Consider the following 17,275-nt stretch of genomic DNA (forward strand, 5'->3'; position numbering starts at 1 on the left):
GCGTGTTTGGTGACCACAGAAGGCCCACCTCACTAAAATAACTTAGGCAGTGTCCATCCAGTGTGTCTTCCATCTGGTGTGAACAGGTTGGAGGCAGAGCTAGGTGGGCTAGAGAGGCAGCACTGGGGATTGAAGTGAGGGCCTTCACATTGAGCTACATTCCCACCCTTTTTAAGTTTCTTCAAATTTTGAGACAGTCTTATTTAGTTCTTCTGGCTAAGCTGGAACTTGCCAATCTGCTGCGTGAGACTTCCGAATGCGGGGATTACAGATGTGTACCACCAGGACTGTCCTCACTTATCTCCTCCTTCCAGCGCAAGTTGCCTCTTCCTGTTCTCTGCCCACGACCCTTGCAGATGAACCATCCTGGAATTACTACCTCAGGAGGCCCTCAGCAAGCCCTGTCAGCACCTGCACCTAGGCCTCCCAGGCATGCAGCAGGGCCACTTGGCAGGGAGGAGAGTTCCCACAGCCCAGCAGGATGGGAGCAGGGAGGGAGTCAGGTGGTGAAAGGGCACAGGACAGACAGAAGGGACCGGCACCACCCAAGGCTAGACTGGGAATACAGCCTGGAGGGAAGACACCAGGGCTGGGAAGACAGGGTGGGACTGGTAGCCACATGGCATGTGACTGTTGGCCCCCAGCTGCCTTGAGGAGCACAAGCAGCCAGGGAGCAGCAGGCTGGGGCAGCAGTGGGCTCAGGGCACCAGGGTCACTGCACTTTTATCACCTGGGCACCTCTGTAGCCAAAATTGTACTTACGACTCTTGGCGCCATGCGCATGTCCTTGAGGGTGTGTTGGAGTGCCAGCTTCCTGCCCTTCTGAGGCGTCCCCTGCTCTGCACTTCAGCAGCCAAGCCAGGAAGCACGGCAAGAGACACAGTGGGACCTTCTAGCATTGCCACCCCTCGCGGTGCCCCCCCCATGTGTTGACTTCCTGTGAGGTGCTCCCAGGCCACCTGTCCTTGTTACTTAGAGGTGTCTCCTGTTCCTCTGCAGTGGACAAAGTCCCCAAATCTGACTCTCTGACTTTCCATCCTGTGCTGCCTGTACAGCTCAACCAGCCAACTCTGTTCTGGTTACCTGCTAGAACCCAGGAGAAAGGCTCTGAGTTTGGGCACAACCACCTTCTGTCACCAGCACCAGCAGGTACCTCCAGGGGCACCCAACTCAACAGGGCAATACTACAATCAAGCTGGGTGTGGTGGCATATGGCTGTAATCTCAGCACTTGAGAAGCTAAGGCAGAAAGAGTTTTAGGCCAGTCTGGGCTACACCATGAGTTCAAAGTCAGCCTCAATTATACTAGTGAAACTGTCTCAAAGGGCAGTTACCACTGAGCTATATCCCTGGCCTACCTACCATCCACCCATCTTTCCATTCTTTATTTTCTTCCTCATCACTTATCTATGGTATTAGGGATTGAACCAATGGCCCTCACCCTGAGAAGTATCGTCAACCTTATTAAGAACTGCCCCCCCACCAAAAAAAAAAAATTGACCAAGCTGGACTCAAACTTATATGATCCTCCCACCTCTGCCTCCCACAGAGTTGGAATTACAGGCATAGACCACCATACCTTGTTCATTTTTTTTTTTTTTTTCGCAGAACCAGGGATTGAACTCAGGTCCTTGTGCTTGCCAGGGAAGCACTTATTCCACTGAGCCATCTCCCTGGCCCATCCTTGTTCATTTTTATTATTATTATTATTTTTTTTTTCAGTTTGTCTGGTTTATTCCAATCTGCAGAGATGATACCCCACCCCATGCACACTTACACACACACACACACACACACACAAAGTCACAAGAATTTGCCCGACAAACTTTCCTTTTGAATCACAGGGACAAAGCCATACTTAGCAATCCCCACGTTACGAGTTAGATTAGCAATCCCCACGTTACGAGTTAGCCATACTTAGCAATCCCTGCTGGTTACGAGTTAGATTTGGTCGTTTTCAGAAAGAAGATAGTTGACGTTCCGAGAAGCTGTGCCCTTGGCTAGGGAAATGAGATCCGCAGCCAACAGCCACGACCCAAATACGCACAGATCCCTTGTCCAGGGCTCACGGTGAGCTTGTCTCCCCAGGACTGAGTTCTAAGAGCTGGTGAAGGGACTGACGGGCTTCTGTCACCCCTCGCAGTGAGAAGGCTTCTTCCATTTCTTCTCCTTCCTGAAGTCTCCAGCTGTGGAACCCAATAAAGTAAGCCTGGTTGGTTCTGCCTCCCTCTCTGAGTGAGAAACAGCCACACTGAATGGGATAGGGAATTAAAACAAGCTTATCTTTCTTCAGGAAGAGAGGGGAGGCAGGGCCCGCATTTTTATTATTTTGAGACAGGCTCTTGCTAAGTTTCCTAGGCTGGCCTTGAACTTGCAATCTTCCTGTCTCAGCCTCCTGAGTGCTGGGATTACAAGTGAGCACCACCAAGCCCAGCACAGGGCCCAGGTTTAAATCTGTGCAAGTAGCCTCTCATTTGATTTGGGCTTGGTTGTCTAACCCATACATGCTACTGCAAGGACGACAGCAGTCCAGGTGTCCCACAAGAACAGCAGAATGAGACAATGATGAACAAGAATGTTTATGATACAGCTCCCATACAAACAGATCCCATGGGGCCCGCTTCTGTATCACAACTACTGAGTTAAGGCAAAGATAGAAGGAGGATGCAAGGACACAGTGATTGGGTCCACAGAGGCAGTGTGGCACAGCAGCAGCCGAGTGACGTTTTCTCTCCAGTCCAAAGGCCACCCAACATCCCTCCTGTCTTTGAGCCAACCTAGTACTGGGGCAGATCTTTGCCCTTGAACAGAGAAGAACTAGCAGAACAGGCAGTCCCAAGCCAGCCCTCCAGACCCACAGCTCCCTGGGCGGGGGCGGAAGGGCGGCTCCTTGTTACTCTTTGCTTGAAGGCAGATGTCGCCTGTCCTTGCCTGCATTGCGACGCCGTTTCCGACTCAAGAAACTCTCTAGCTTCTTGCTGCGTTTTAGCTCCTTAAACTTCTCCGCTAGGGCCAACTGGCGCTGCTCAGCTAGATGGCAGGAAGAAAATAAGCTGATGACAAAGGGAAAGCTGACACCTCCTGTCTCCCAGGCTGCTTAGAGCTCACCAGTCTACGTGGGCACCCACTGTCTACCTGAACCCAGGGCTTTGCACACGCTAGGCAAGCGCTCTACCACAAGCCACATCCCAGCCTAAGCCGTCTTCTCGTCTAATCCCAGTCTCACTCAACTGAACCAACGCTGAGCTAAGCTCCTTCCGCTACATGTGGGGCCCAGCATAGACATGGGTGCCCAAGGGGCCTGGATGTACCAATCTCTAAGTGAACTATATAGACAAGACTGGTTGCAAATAGTTCTAACCCCACTCTTCCTACAAGTCACTAAAGAACCTAGTCTTTGTTCCTTTTTTCATTTTTTTATGTATTTAGTACAGAGTCTACAGGGTCTCACTACACAGATTAGTCTCCTAGTGATCCTTCCTGCTGTTTAGCCTCCAAGTGCCGGGATTATAGGCTAGGGCCACCAAGCCCAGTCTCAATCACTTCTCAGTGTGGCCCGGGGCAGGGCCGGCATAGGCCAGGGATTGAACCCGACCCCTGTGTCTGCCTAAGCAGGGGCTTTAATCTGGCCAGCCCATTGTCCCTTTTAGGTTTTGGTTTTTTTTTTTTTTCTGTTTTTGAGACAAGGCCTTGGGATATAGTTTAGGCTGTCCTTGGATTCAGCAATCCTCCTGCCTGAGGCTCCCTAGTGCTAGCATTACAGATGAGCACCACCAGACCCAGCTCTTCATGTCGTCCTTAGAAGAGCTCACTGACCCCAACCGTTCCCTAAGCCAGCCTCCATATCGTCCCTGTAACCAGCCTGCCAGGGCTGCACTACACTCAATTTTTTTTTTTTTGGTGGAACCAGGGATTGAACTCAGGCCCTTGCACTTGCTAGGGAAGCGCTTATTCTTTCTTTCCTTCCTTCCTTCATTTTGTGGAACAGGGGATTGAACTCAGGCCCTTGTGCTTGCCAGGCAAGCACTTATTCTACTGAGCCATCTCCCCAGCTACACTCACATTTTTTGAGGAAGTACGGCCGATGGCCCTGCTGGGCCCGAGCACGCTGCTCCTGCTTCAGGGCCAGGTGGAGCTCCTGCTGGTGCTTCCTCTTCCGCTGGGCTGCTTCCTGCTGCTCCTGGGGAGCACAGATGGGATGGGACGATGGGGGAGGGTCTGATCACCCTGCCTTCCACTGTCCCTTGGCCATGTCACCCATTTACCAGCCGCTGAAGAAGCTGCTGCAGTTTCCCGCGCTGCTCCTCTGACTGGTGCTTCTTCAGCTGTTTCTTCACCAGCTGTGCATTGCAGAATGAGCAAGAAAGTCAGTGCTCTGTCAGCTGAGACTGTGTCAAGTGCTACTCAAAAGCTCACGAAAACACGAGAAGGCTATGAGACAGCAATTTCATTACCCCTGCGTGTACGTGTAGTGCTGGGAATGGAACCAGGGCCCCGTACAGAACAAGCACACACTACTGCTGTGTGGGAAGCCATTAAGTGGTACCCATTTTACAACAGTGTCAGCTGTTTTCTTAAGTTTCTATTCCCCTGCTGAGTTAAGTTTATGGTCCTTCCCACCTTGCCCATTCCCCGTGAATCACATGCTATGCCCCAGGGGTGGCACCTTCCCCCGTTGCCTAGATACCTGCTGACCCCCAAGAGCCGAGACTTCCTCATTCCTACACCCCCTATATATATCCAGCACCTCCCCTGAATAAATGAGACTTGATCAGAATCCTGTCTTGTCTCCATTTTTGTGTCTCCTGTCCCTTCTCATCCCTACTCCCCCTCTAGGGTCCTCGTTGACTAACCCGCGGGTCAGGACACTGCTGAGCCACACCTAGCTCATCTCATCCTTCTTGTGATTAGAAAACCAGCCAGGTACAATGGTATATGTCTATAATCCCAGAACTCAGGAGCCTAAGGCCAGAGAATCACAAGTTCAAGACCAGCCTGGACTACATAGTGATACCACCTCAAAATTGAAGGAAAGAAAACTGAACCAAGTGTGATGGCACATGGGAGGCTGAAGCAAGAGGACTGATGTGAGTTCTGAGGCCAGCCCTGGATACGTATGTAAGTCTAAGACCAGCCTGCACTACACAGTGAACCTTGCCTCAAGGAAAAAAAAAAAAAAAAAATTGAAACAAGATTATGTTAAGTAAAAGCAAAACAGATAAATATTACATGTTCTCACTTGTTTGCTTTTTTTTTTTTTTTTTTTTTTTCAGTTTTCCTTTTTTTAATTTTTTTTATTTTATAGAAGGGTCTTTAGGGTGTTTAGGTCTCACTACTAGATCAGACTCATAGCGATCTGCCTGTTTACAGCCTCCCAAGAGCTGGGATTACAGGCATGCGCTAGACACCCAGTCTCAATTGCAGTCTCAGCACACACTGGAGGTGGGGCCTGCACAGCAAGGCCTGGGGATCCCTGCCCCTGTGCCTGCTTGCAGGGGCTTTAATCCGTTGAGCTATTTGGCTGGCCCTTTCACTTGTTATATGGAAACGCAAGTTGATCTCAAGGAGCAAACAGGGGCCAAGGCCATTACTAAGAGGCAGAGGGCTCATCTAGCAGGTATGAGGCTCTAAATTCAATCTCAAATCCCCAAAAGCCCAAGAGAGACAAAGAATATCATGTGGTCACCAGAGCCTGGGAAGGGTGGGAGGAAGGGGTGGGAAGATGAGGGTTGCTAAGCACCAGGGCACAGCTGGGTAGGAAGGACAACCTGCAAGGTGTGGACAACAATGTAACAGTTTTCTTTCTTTTTTGATACAAGGGTTCTGCTACTATGTAGTCCAGGCTGGCCTTGAGCTCACTACATAAGTCATGATGGCTTTGAACTATCCTCCTGCCTCAACTTCTCAAATTCTGGGATGACAGGTCTGCATCTCAGCATCTGGAAACAATGCAAAATTTTAAAATAGTTGATAGAGGATTTTTAATACTTCCTACATAAAGAACTGATGGGGCCAGGGAGACAGCTCAGCAGCACAAGCGCCTGTCTGGCAAGCACAAAGTTCTGAGTTCGCTTCCTGGGACAAAAGAAGCACAAACCTCTTTGGGCCGGGGAGAGAGCTCAGTAGAATAAGTACTTGCCTGACAAGCACAGGGTCCTGGGGCTGGGGAGATGGCTCAGTGGAATAAATGCTTCCCTGGCAAGCACAAGGGCCTGAGTTCAACCCCCAGTATGGGGGGGTCAATCCCCATCACTTGCTGTGCTAGCCTCCCCCCCCCTATGCTGAGGCGGTGATTGGGACTGGGCGTGGTGGTGTGTGCCTATAATCCCAGCTCTTGGGAGAGGCTCAACACAGGTGGATCATTACAAGTGAGACCCTGTACGCCCTGTCCTAAATACAAAAAACAGAAACAAACCAAAAAAAAGTAGAGCTGAGGTAGGAGGACCGGGAGTTCAAGGCCAACATGGACTAGATAGCAAGATTGTCCAAAACAAAAAAAGTACAGGTAACAAAACTTCCCCACACAACCAAAAAAATAAAAATAAAATAGATAAATAAAGCAAAGACATTAAGTAACTTGTGTTGGTCACACAGCTGGAAAACCAATGAAGCACAATGTCAAGAGAAACAAATTATGGAGAATAATGCCTCCTACTCCCCTCTGCCCCGTCTCTTACCCGACCCCCAGGAAATAGCTGCAGGAGCCCACCTCTTTCTCTCTGGCTCGGATGTCATTCAGGAACTCATAAGTTTTGTCGAACACCTCAGGATTATACTCCCCTGACAGATCATCAAATCGGGGATCCCGGGCCACCTTTTTACTGATGGGGACAACCTGACGTAAAAATGGCACTCGGACCTTGGCTGACATTTCCAGAGGCTTGTGCTTATCTGCAACACAGGGGTTCAGGGCAGAGCCTCGAGAGCCTGGATTCTTAGTGCTGTTTCTAGCTACTAATGCTTTCTGTGTCTTGGTCCCCACTTGGCTCTGGAGTTCCAGCAGTTCCTCAAATGACAAGTCAGCCAGTCCCTTCGGCAGGCGGCAGGCTGCAGTCTCCAGCTCCTGGTACTCACCATCGCCGTCATCCCCGCCGTCCCGAATCCCGCGGGGACGCGGGCCCGGAGCCCCTTCCAGCAGTTCCTCAAATGACAAGTCAGCCAGTCCTGAAAAAAAGTGTGGTTGGGGGAGGTCACACAGCTCAGCTCATGACCCTCCATGAAGAAGAGACAACAGCCTGTCCCTGCTGGTAGGCATGTGGTCTTTCCAGCACCTCTATTAGACTTTTTTTTTTTTTTTTTTTTGGCAAAACCGGGGATTGAACTCAGGCCCTCGCGCTTGCCAGGGAAGCGCTTATTCCACTGAGCCATCTCCCCAGCCCCACTATTAGACTATTGATTACGGTAAGTCCCAGGCAACACAGGCTGCACTCACTGCCTCTACACTCACACCTCACACCAGCTGTTTCAGCAACCTGCAGCCTTTGCCTGTAGAGAAACCGTAGGGTCAGAGGTCAACCAAGTATTCACACCTTCTTTTGCACAATCTCTCTGAATGCACAGGCTTCTCCCACAGGCCCAGGCGCTGGCTCAGTCAGCATCCCCGAGGCCCTGACTCACGCTCTCAGCACTTTCCTCCTCTATCCACACCTCAGACCCCACACAGGTCTCCCAACCCCAGCCTCACTCTCACCCCCTACACAAGCTTCACATCATAGCATCTTCTAAATGCAAAGCTCCACGTGGCTTCCGTATAGCTCACAGCAACTGCTTCCACGTGACTGGCTGCTGCATTAATTCTAATTTCAATTCTCAGAAACCACTCTCTCAGGGCCAGGGAGATGGCTCAGTAGAATAAATGCTTGCCTGGCAAGCTCAAGGGCCTGAGTTCAATCCCCGGTTCCGCAAAAAAAAAAAAAGAAACCACTCTCTCCTCTACTAGCAGTTCCTGAGCAGGAAGGTATATTCCCACCTCAGGTCCTCTGTACACCATCTTAAACGTTCTGCTGAAATGTCACTGTCCAGTGAAGCCTTTTTTTTTTTTTTTTTTTTAAGCTGTGGCAGGTTTTATTAATGAGAAATTCTGTTTGGTTTCTTTTTCACCGGTCTGTTCTGGCAGGCTTCTAATGATATAAGAACACCTGGATCAATGGTTGCCAGTGTGCACACTCTGTATTTTCCACATGCTGTGCCCAGTTTGATATCATTACCGCTGTAGTGGTGGACACCAGTTTTGGCCAACATAGCATAGTACTCTACTTCAGATTTCCTCAAGGCTGGGCAGTTGTTGGCAAGGATGACCAATTTTGCTTTCATCTTCAGCGTCTACTTGTACCCCAGCACGTATTTTCCACTTTTCATAACAAGTTGGAGCCTAGAGTTGATGGACTCCAGAGATTTTTTCGTCTTTGCGGCCACCATCTTCCTGTCTTAGGTGCGGACGGCCCTCAACCAGGAGCAGCCACCAAGATGGCCGGGGAACCAGAAAGGCGTGAAGCCTTTTCTGCTATTAAATTGTAATCTCGGGGGAAGGGGGGGAATTGTAATCTCTCCCCTTCCCTCTATAGCCTTTTTCTTCTTTTTTGAAAACATTGATAGGAAAGTGCAGGGACTGGGGTTTGATCCCTGGCACCACATGCTGTGCCAGCCCCGCCCCCAGACGCGCTGGGAGGCCGGACATGGTGGCGCACCCCTGTACTCCCAGTGCTGGGGAGGCTGAAAAGAGGAGGATCACTACGAGTCTGCACTGCGTAATGAAACCTTGTACCAAATTCATAAGAAGCAGTATAGTTCAGGGCTTTGAATCTTACGTAGTAATTCACTCGTATACCTTTTAAAACTACTGCCCCCCCCATAGGGTCTCACTAGGCAACCCATCCTCCCAGCACCCGAGAGGCTGAGACAGGAGGGTTGCCTTGACTTTTGAGGCCAACCCGGGCTACGTACCTGCCCGAGAGCTTTATTTACTAGTGTCCCAATAACTGAACTGTGCCTGCGGATAGCGGATGCCCAATAAACAGATGGTTGTATCCAGACCTATGCAGCAGTCCCTGGCGACCCAACGCCTTCTCTCACCCCTCGCGCACTTAGTAAGCGCTCCCGGCGTTCGTCTCCTCCTGAGAACGTCGCTCTGAACGGCGGGGCGCTCCAACCTGGAGCCCCAGCTTACCCTTCGGCAGGCGGCAGGCTGCAGTCTCCAGCTCCTGGTCCTCACCATCGCCGTCATCCCCGCCGTCCCGAATCCCGCGGGGACGCGGGCCCGGAGCCCCCACGCTCTGGCCGACTCTTACCATGAGCCCACGGCCGCGGCGCGACGGCGCAGCATCACTTCCGCTCCCGGCGGCTCCCGCCTTTCCTCTTCCGAGGCCCGAAGGCGGGGCTTAAGCCCCGGACCAGGCGGACTGCGGCTCGAGGCCCCGCCCGCCCGAAGGCGAGGCGGCGCCAGGGTACCGGGCCAGCTGGGGCTCATCGGTTCAGCCAGTCACCCAGTCAGGCCTCGGGATTTCTAACTTTCCTGCTGGGGAAGCCAGAACATCGAGGTGCCCGCCCTCAGTCCCCAGCCCCAATGTAACTCCTCCCTCTCCGCGCTGTTCCACAAAAACACGCCACACATGGGCTGGTTTCATTTCATTTTTATAAAACCTGAGCTGGCTGAGCTTCAGGGTGCAGCAGCAGCTCAGGAGGATAAAGGAGTGGGGCGATTGGCTGGACCCTGGCTCCTGGGGCCGGGACAGGAGGTCTCGCGCCAACTGCCGCAGCTCCCTGCAGCTGCCAGGCAATGCTCAAGCAGGGAGGATGGAACGGGGAGGGGGAGAGAGGGAGGCTCCTGAGGCTCAGACACTGCGCGGGTTTCCCTTCTCCCCACTCGCCTCCCTTCCCAGCAGAGCCTGGTTACTGGCCAGCCTGGGGCAGGGCAGAGGACCAGGAGAAGCTGGAGGGAGGTGGATGGGAACAGAGCACCAAGGGGAAGGGGCTCTCGGCCCGACGGGAGAGGGACTTGGCCCTCGCTCCCGCCAGCTCCCCACTTAATTCACAGCACAGAAACACCTCTAGTCCAACAACTCCACATGGAGGTAACTGAGTCCAGGTCCAAAGGGGGCAGGCAGGTGAGAGGTGGCAGGGGCACTGAAGACTACAGCAGGCACAAGAGGGAAGTGGTAGACTGCTCCTAGCCGTGGGAGGAGACGATCGGTCGACTGATATTGCTGTTGGTGGTCATGGCATTCAGCTCCCACCTGGAGGACCAACAATCTTAATGGAGGAGGTGGAGCCCCAAACCCAAAATTTCTTGAAGGAAGCTATAAACACAGCAATGCCTAAAGCTCAACCACCCACAGCTACCTCTTCCTATGGGCCCTCCTAGGTCTAAGGATTAGTCCCCTCCCACCACAGATCCCACCTCCCACTCTTCCCACCTTCAAACTCCAGTCCATTTCCTGTTGATGTTTTTATACAGGGCCTGACTCAGAGCTCCACCGTGCCTCCCTGAGGCCTCCCTCACCCAACCCACCGTAGTAAAATCAAATAGATCTTTTCCACAATCCTTTCATTTCTACAAAGATTGACCAGGTACCTCCTTATGCCAAGACCTAAGCAGTCTACTTTGGTGTCACGCACTTGCACGTGTGTCAATCCTGAGCCAGCCTGGGACCCACCAGTTCAACCTGTATCCTCCCTGTCATCAAATATGGAACACACAGACTCTCAGCAAGTAAGAATCGCAGTGAAATGACACTAGCAGAAAGAAGTGTCTCAGCATGACCTAGTTTAATCCTTGCTGCTTGACTGAACCTAAGAGTGGAGTTCAGAGGCAGGAAGCCAGGGCCTCCCTTAATTCTAGAACTAAATGTTCCAAAGGATCCTGAACTTTACTTTGAAATTAGGATGAAAGATTTAATCAGCTATTCTTATTAACAAAAGCTACCCTATAAAGCTCAGGTCTTGAGAAGTGATGATGTCTCTCTGAGCTTCATTCAAAAAACTAATTTTTTTCAGTATTATTTACCCAGCTGAAGGCTTTATTACATGGTAGTAGACATAGCTCCTTCCATCTCATTACTCCCAAGAATATTACACCTCCAGCAGGAAGAAGCCGCCTGTGTCCTCCACAGAGCCAGCTAATCAGGTCACACCTGGGCTGCTCACTCACCCCCAGTCAGCTCCTCCTTTGCAAGCACTCACTGTACCTGATGTCATGGGGCAAACAGGACTGGTCCAGGTTATATTGAATCACCGCCAGTTTGCACAGAGTCTTCAGACTAGGACCTTAAAGGGAGGAGTTCAAGGGAGCTGGTTAAAGCCAAGCAAAGGTAGAGTTCTGCACTACCCAGAAGAAGGCAGCCTGCCGGCAGAAACACTTCACAGATAACTACTCACTGAAGTCCAAAATGTGTAAATCAGAATGATCTATGAGGTCAAATTCATCTCCCAGGCCTTCCTCAGGAGATGGGCTGTAGGGACCAAAAGACCTGAAGGTGAGAGGGGAAATTCCCACAAGACCCTCTTTCTACTATCAGTCACAGGCTGTGCCCTTCTGTGAACCCTCCCTGCTCCTAACCTGGTACCCCCAAAGAGGACGATCTTATCACCAACAATACAGCAGCACTGGCGACGGCGGGGACATGGTCCCTTTCCCTTTGGTTCAATCTTTTTCCAGGAAAAAGACACTAAAGAGAAGTTTACAGAGAAGTTCAGTACCAGCCCAGTCCAGGTACCTCCGCTGCCCAGCTCCTCATCTACTTGGGACAGTTATTCTTTTCCTCCCATCTGAGTTGTTCCTGTTCCTTCCCTAAAAGTAGTGTTCTTTATTTACCAGGGTTAAACTTCCAGAGGTCATGGAAGTGCCGGTTCAGTCTTGCATTATAGCCACCAAAGATGTACAGCTCCCCATTGTAGCCAACTGGAATGAGAAAGGAATGTCAAGAATATGGAGAGTAGTGGTACACATTTGTAATCCCAGCCCTGTGGGAGACCAGGCAGAAAGATTGAACTCCAGCCCAGCCTGGAAATTTAGCAAAACCTTGTCCCGGGAAAAGAAAAAAAAAAAAAAGAATGAAGAGGGTAGGACAAGAGACTCCACTCCAAAATAACAGATACTCACAGGCTGAGTGGCTCCGGCGCCCCTCAGGTAGCACTGGTGTAGGGGGACAGTCCAGCCAGGCTTCAGTTCTGGTGTCAAAGACACGAATGCGATTGCAGTAAATCTCATTGTTGGAGTGGAATGGCCCGAAGCGGTCAGCACGGCCCCCAAAGACATACATGTGATTGCCCAGCATGGTGGCGGAGTGGAAGTCCCTCCAGCGTGCAGGGTTACCCTGGGCATGAGCAGAGAGGTAGGGCATGTCAGCAGGGGGCTGAAGGGAAGCTGCTTTCCTTGCGAGCTCGCATAACTTCTATGAAGAGTGGGACTCTTAGAGAGAGAAGACAAGACAGACCTTTGTACAAACAAGGGTCCATGTCATGGTGCTGGTATCCAGCTTGTGAATGTCATTGGAAAAGCAATCTGCCTGAGAACAAAAAGAAAAGAAGGGCCCAAGGTCACACTGACCCTCCAGCCTTCCTCTTAAAACCTGCAAACAAGCAAAGCCTCCCATTCCACTATGCTTAATTCCCCTTTCTTTTTCTCATTCCCCTACTAAACCTCCTGTCTTTCCCCAGGCTTACCAGCTGCTCATAGCCCCCAAAAATGTACATAATCTTGCCAAGGACACAAGCAGAATGTCCATCCCGGGCTCCAGGAATTGCTCCTGATACTCGGGGTGTGGACCATTTGTGAGTATCTAAAAGTAAAAGAATGAGCCAGGTCAGCACCTTCCTAAAACTCTGGGTTCCCTATTCCCTGTGGTTCAACCCACACCTTTCCCAGGCCCCTCGGCATCATCTGGCAGAACATAACTTTTCTTCGAGACCCCTACTCACTGACATCAAATGCGTAGAGCACATTGCAGGCTCCTTCCGTGTCATTCCGCCCGCCCCAAAGGAAGACTGTGTCATCGACGAGGACGGTTGAGTGTCCATACCGCATGTAGGGAACCACAGGAGCCTGCCCTCGGATGGCTGGCCTCACTGGGGGCAGCTTTGTCCAACGCAAGGACACTGTGGGCACAGCTCTGCTCAGCCCTAGGTCCTCCCTCCAGCTGTCCACCTTTTTCCAATCCCCCTTGGCCACAGGAACCACCACCAAAATCCATTCAGCTGCCCATCCCCCTCCCTGCCATGGGCACCCACGGACAATGTCAGTATTGGCTTACCTGCATTGAAAATGTGAACGTCTATCTGTCGAAGCGTCTCATAGTCTTCACCAGAGCAGTAACCCCCAAAGGAGTACACCCGGTGCCCAACAGCCACTGCAGCATGGTTCACCCTGCGTGGCCCTCCCTCCAGATGGACCGTCCACCGTAACATCCCCTGGGCCACTGGTCACAGCAACATACCCCCCCGGCACGGCCTGTCACCTCTGGTACCTATGCAAAATCAGGGCCACGGGTTCCTCAGGCAAGGCTTCTGCCTGGCTCACCGAGACTGCCCAGAACCAGCCCTCACCTCCAAGTGTCACCCTGGACTCCCACACCACCCCTCCACAGGGACACTAGTCAGCTCAGGTGGCTGGCCCTGCCCCCAGGGAGCTAGTGAGGTCAAGGAGCAAGTCCTGGCCTGTGCTTTCCCATATCAAAAAGTGGGGCTGCCTTAACTTGATTACCAGTTCATACTCAGGTGATCATGGTGGCCCCCCACTCTATTCATGCAGGCTCCACCCTGTCCTTGGTTTGGAACAAGCTCCAAGCCCCCTTTCTAGGTGGGTATGCTCCCTTGACTCTGGCTATGTTCTCTGCCACCTCTCTAAGAATCTCTATGCTCTTAAAAGTGAGGATATCAAAATACAGCTATTAATAACCCAGACATCCCACTGAACGCTGGCATGGGTGCTTTAAAGCAAAAAAGCTTTTAGAGTAGAACAGTGCCCAGGGCAGGGAACCCCATGTTACCATAGTTGATTAGCCCCTCACAGGGAGTTCTTGTCAAGCTGAGCCGCTGTCCCTGGGGTCACCCAGGGCCCCACAGGCATGAAGAGTTCCTTTGACAGCTGTGCCTGGTATGCTGCCAGAACTGGAAACTTAAGCCAGGAAGGTATGTGTATGCTGAGTCTGGGGGTAGGGAAAGAGGTTTCCTCCTCCTGCCACTTCCCCAACCCTCTGTGGTAGAGAACAAGCCATTTCCAGCAGTTCTTCCCCTACTCAGGGCCTGAAAGGGTGGGGTGTGCACTGGAAAGGAGACAGGAAGGAAAAATGCCTTTGGACAGGATACAGAGAAACACCCAGGCAGGAGAGATCATGGTCTCTTAAGAGACAACCTGCCAACTTAGTGATAATTTAAAGGCTCTTTCAGGAAAACTCGCTTGCAACTGGCAAGGACTGTGTTGGCAGACACCTGCTGGGCTTGGGCGGATCATCTGCTCCCTGTGCAAAAAGCCTTGCCAAAGAGAAGCACCAGGCAGAACCCCAAGTGCATGCACACAGACACGCGGCTCAAGTAAGGAGGCCCCTTGTTGGAGAGACATGGCTTTCAACTGGATTGCCAGTATCACCCACTCAACCTCCCCACAAGCCCACGCCCGAGCTATTTATAGCCACCTGGCCCAACTTGAAATAGCCCCAGGCAGAAGCTACTCCAGCTACATTACTCCAGCTCTCAATCCAAAGCGTGTTGGACCTGGGCTCGTGAGGGCACTTAGAGAAGTGAAGGTCTTAGAAAACGAAGTCTTTCATCTTCCCCACAGCTTCTATCCGCCCTTAAGATCCAGCCAGATAAAGCAAGAAGTGTAAACAGAAAAGACACCCAATTTCCACAGAGGTGGACAAAACATCTTAGCTTCTCCAGAACAAACACACTCAGAAAGTACAACCCCCAGTGTACCAAGAGCTGCTCTCATCTGGGGCTCCCCAGTCCTCTACCCCTGTGGCATTTCAAGCTGCTTCTATTCCCTTAAGGTAGCCATCCCCCTCTGTGGTCTCTTGCAGTTCTCAGCCCTCCCCATTTGTGGCTATTAATCTGAAAGCTCTGCATTTTTCTCATTTTTTTCTTCTACAACTTCAAGATTCACCCAAGAAACATCCAGTTTTCTACCTCGAAGAAAAACGAATAATTCATTGTCCTCTTTCAGCCACGCAGATATTCTTCCCTATGACCCGTCTTCTCCCCCCGTTGAGCTTCTCCCAACGCCACAAACTCCCCTTCTATTATGCTTAGCTTCAAACCTAGCCATCCCTCAGTTTCCTCCCTTGCCACCAAGTCTCACCCGAGAGTCTCCCTACCATTCTCCCCATCGCTTCGTTCCCCCATTAACCCTCCTTCCCGTCATCCTCCAGGTCCCTTCCCACCACTACCACCGCATTACTCTCGGGCCCCTCCCCCACTTCCTCCACTAAAGCTGGACTCCAGCTTTAGACTTGGGCGTTACCAATTCCCCTCCCCCCGAGTTTTCCTTGCCTCTCAACCCATCCTAGGCTACCTGCCAGGCCGGGCCGGGGTGGGGTCGCGGGTCCTCGCGCTGCCTGCAGCCTAGAACCCGTAGCGTGCCAACCGACGCCTAGCTCTCCAACGAGATAAACACAGACAGGCTTGAGCTTCCGGCGGGCAGCTGGGGGCGCACGCGCAACTCGACCTCAGGGAGGGAGGCGGGAACCTGACTCCTTCTGGGACTTGTAGTCCAAAGGTTTCCGGAGGCGGGCCTGGAGGCTGAAGAGTGTACTGGACGCCGACGGAGAGATTGTGCGCATGTGCAAAACTGTGTCCGGAGCGCGTGGGTCACTGGGTAATGTAGTCCTTTGTTATCTGAGCCAGGGATGGCGGAGGCGGGGCGAGGGGTGGACTCCTCGTCTTCGCTCGCGTCAGTCAGGGACACGGGGCGGAGCTGGAGGAACCGGCGCCTAGGCGCTTGCCTGACCGGAAGTGAAGGTGCGGGTCGGGTTGTGGCCTGCAAGAGGGTGAGGCGCGCGGGGATGTCGGCGCCGAGAGTCGGTGGAAGGGGGCCGGGACGCCGCGGCTGGGCCTGAGGCGCTCTTGCCAGGCTGTACCTAGGGGCGCCTCGAGGAGCGGAGGTGGGGCGGGCTCGTCTTGGCTAGGGGGCCCGGCAACCTCGCATTCTCGAGGCCAGAGGGGCGTGGCAGAGCTCTGGGGTTCTAGAAGCTGGGCGTCGCGGAGGGGGGATGGTGCTTTAGGTTGGGCTGTGGATGTAGAAATTGGGGGAGCGAGGCGGGTGGGGCTAGGTTCAGTGTAGGAGCCCCCGACTTGAGGGAGAGGAACGAGAGACGGGAAGGAGCGAAGATGATGCGAGGACCGTGAGGAGTGGAGCTAGTCTCCCGGACGAGAGGGTGAAAGTGGGCTGGTTTCACCCAGTTCCTATCACCCTGTTTTGCAGCCCCAGCCCGCATGGCAGCAGCAGTTCTATCGGGAGACACCATGGGCCCTGAGCGTATCTTCCCCAACCAAAGCGAGGACCTGGGACCACACCAGGGCCCCACAGAGGGCACCGGGGATTGGAGCAGTGAAGAACCCGAGGAAGAACAGGAGGACCCGGGGGCAGGCCCGGAGGGCTACTCCTATCAACCGCTGAACCAAGATCCTGAACCCGAAGAGGTAGAGCTGGCACCCGTGGGGAACGGAGAAGATGTAGTTGCTGACATCCAGGATCGGATCCAGGTACGGTGGAGGGGGAATTACTCCTGAGCAGGTGACTTACGGAAAAGCTGGACCCAAGCTGCCACCTCTGGCTCTTTGCAGGCCCTGGGGCTTCACTTGCCAGACCCACCATTAGAAAGTGATGACGAAGATGAGGAGGGAGCCGCAGCGCTGAGCAACCACAGTTCCATCCCCATGGACCCAGGTAAAAAGCTCTGCTTTCGCCTGGCATGATCCCACACGCCTGTAATCCCAGCAGTCAGGAGGCTGAGGCAGGCGGATCAGAGTTCAAGACCAGCCTGAGCTACAAAGTGAGCTCAAGGCCAGCCTAAATTGCATAGGGCGATCCAGTCTCAAAAAGACCAAAAACCGGGGCCAGGGAGATAGCTCAGTAGAGTAAGCACCAGCCTGGCAAGCGCAGGGTCCTGAGTTCAATCCCTGGTACTGCAAAAACAAACAAACAAAAAATCTCTCTTTTCATTCAGGAATTATGATACAGTACATGAACCTGAGCCATAGTGAGATGTTTCAGAGAAAAGCTTTATTCTTAGAAAAGTACTTAGTGGGCAGGAGATATAGCTCAGGGGCTTAAGTGCTTGCCT

General features: G+C 52.4%; 4 protein-coding genes across 9 annotated transcripts in view; 1 reads left to right on the forward strand and 3 right to left on the reverse strand.

Moving 5' to 3' along the window:
• Window positions 1–2,890: 2,890 nt before the first annotated feature.
• Rrp36 (ribosomal RNA processing 36) lies at window positions 2,891–9,327 on the reverse strand. The gene is made up of 5 exons (XM_023722600.1): window positions 9,166–9,327; window positions 6,709–7,163; window positions 4,265–4,339; window positions 4,062–4,179; window positions 2,891–3,029 (listed from the first exon to the last, which is right to left on the reverse strand). The coding sequence occupies exons 1-5, from the start codon at window positions 9,287–9,289 to the stop codon at window positions 2,893–2,895; spliced, it is 909 nt and encodes a 302-aa protein (XP_023578368.1). The 5' UTR covers window positions 9,290–9,327; the 3' UTR covers window positions 2,891–2,892.
• Window positions 9,328–9,612: 285 nt separating this feature from the next.
• On the reverse strand, window positions 9,613–15,759 carry Klhdc3 (kelch domain containing 3). Of its 6 annotated transcripts, none has more exons than XM_023719804.1 (12): window positions 15,505–15,637; window positions 13,247–13,459; window positions 12,915–13,091; window positions 12,660–12,775; window positions 12,431–12,502; window positions 12,255–12,310; window positions 12,097–12,164; window positions 11,809–11,895; window positions 11,554–11,662; window positions 11,373–11,446; window positions 11,183–11,261; window positions 9,613–10,231 (listed from the first exon to the last, which is right to left on the reverse strand). In XM_023719804.1, the coding sequence occupies exons 2-12, from the start codon at window positions 13,398–13,400 to the stop codon at window positions 10,165–10,167; spliced, it is 1,059 nt and encodes a 352-aa protein (XP_023575572.1). In that variant the 5' UTR covers window positions 13,401–13,459; window positions 15,505–15,637; the 3' UTR covers window positions 9,613–10,164. The 6 variants fall into 6 exon arrangements, with proteins under 6 accessions (XP_023575572.1, XP_023575568.1, XP_023575560.1 ...); XM_023719800.1 differs by adding an exon at window positions 14,003–14,109 and having other exon boundaries at window positions 12,097–12,310; XM_023719792.1 differs by adding an exon at window positions 13,982–14,109 and having other exon boundaries at window positions 12,097–12,310.
• Window positions 15,760–15,817: 58 nt separating this feature from the next.
• Mea1 (male-enhanced antigen 1) lies at window positions 15,818–16,907 on the forward strand. Its single transcript, XM_004624418.2, has 3 exons — window positions 15,818–15,950; window positions 16,414–16,694; window positions 16,776–16,907. The coding sequence occupies exons 1-3, from the start codon at window positions 15,839–15,841 to the stop codon at window positions 16,905–16,907; spliced, it is 525 nt and encodes a 174-aa protein (XP_004624475.1). The 5' UTR covers window positions 15,818–15,838.
• A 354-nt stretch (window positions 16,908–17,261) lies between these two features.
• The window catches only part of Ppp2r5d (protein phosphatase 2 regulatory subunit B'delta), a 22,289-nt gene continuing 22,275 nt past the window's right edge, over window positions 17,262–17,275 (reverse strand). Inside the window, exon 16 of the mRNA XM_023721103.1 lies at window positions 17,262–17,273. Within this exon, the coding sequence (XP_023576871.1) occupies window positions 17,262–17,273 (12 nt within the window). The remainder of the gene's footprint in view (window positions 17,274–17,275) is intronic.

This window comes from Octodon degus, unplaced genomic scaffold (assembly GCF_000260255.1).
Source record: "Octodon degus isolate 3935 unplaced genomic scaffold, OctDeg1.0 scaffold00005, whole genome shotgun sequence".
Lineage (NCBI taxonomy): Eukaryota > Metazoa > Chordata > Mammalia > Rodentia > Octodontidae > Octodon > Octodon degus.

Bases quoted from the DNA above. Each gene is read 5' to 3' on its own strand.
- Mea1 (XM_004624418.2), top strand. From the start codon at position 15,839: ATGGCGGAGGCGGGGCGAGGGGTGGACTCCTCGTCTTCGCTCGCGTCA. The intron at 15,951-16,413 runs GTGCGGGTCGGG...CCTGTTTTGCAG, and splicing joins TTGCCTGACCGGAAGTGAAG to CCCCAGCCCGCATGGCAGCA. The intron at 16,695-16,775 runs GTACGGTGGAGG...GGCTCTTTGCAG, and splicing joins ACATCCAGGATCGGATCCAG to GCCCTGGGGCTTCACTTGCC.
- Klhdc3 (XM_004624133.3), bottom strand. From the start codon at position 13,400: ATGTTACGGTGGACGGTCCATCTGGAGGGAGGGCCACGCAGGGTGAAC. The intron at 12,776-12,914 runs GTGAGTAGGGGT...TTTTACTTTTAG, and splicing joins GCTCTACGCATTTGATGTCA to ATACTCACAAATGGTCCACA. The intron at 11,663-11,808 runs GTAAATAAAGAA...ACTTCTCTTTAG, and splicing joins CCTCTGGAAGTTTAACCCTG to TGTCTTTTTCCTGGAAAAAG.
- Rrp36 (XM_023722600.1), bottom strand. From the start codon at position 9,289: ATGGTAAGAGTCGGCCAGAGCGTGGGGGCTCCGGGCCCGCGTCCCCGC. The intron at 4,340-6,708 runs GTGGGCTCCTGC...TGCAATGCACAG, and splicing joins TCCGAGCCAGAGAGAAAGAG to CTGGTGAAGAAACAGCTGAA. The intron at 4,180-4,264 runs GTAAATGGGTGA...TGTGCTCCCCAG, and splicing joins AGCAGCTTCTTCAGCGGCTG to GAGCAGCAGGAAGCAGCCCA.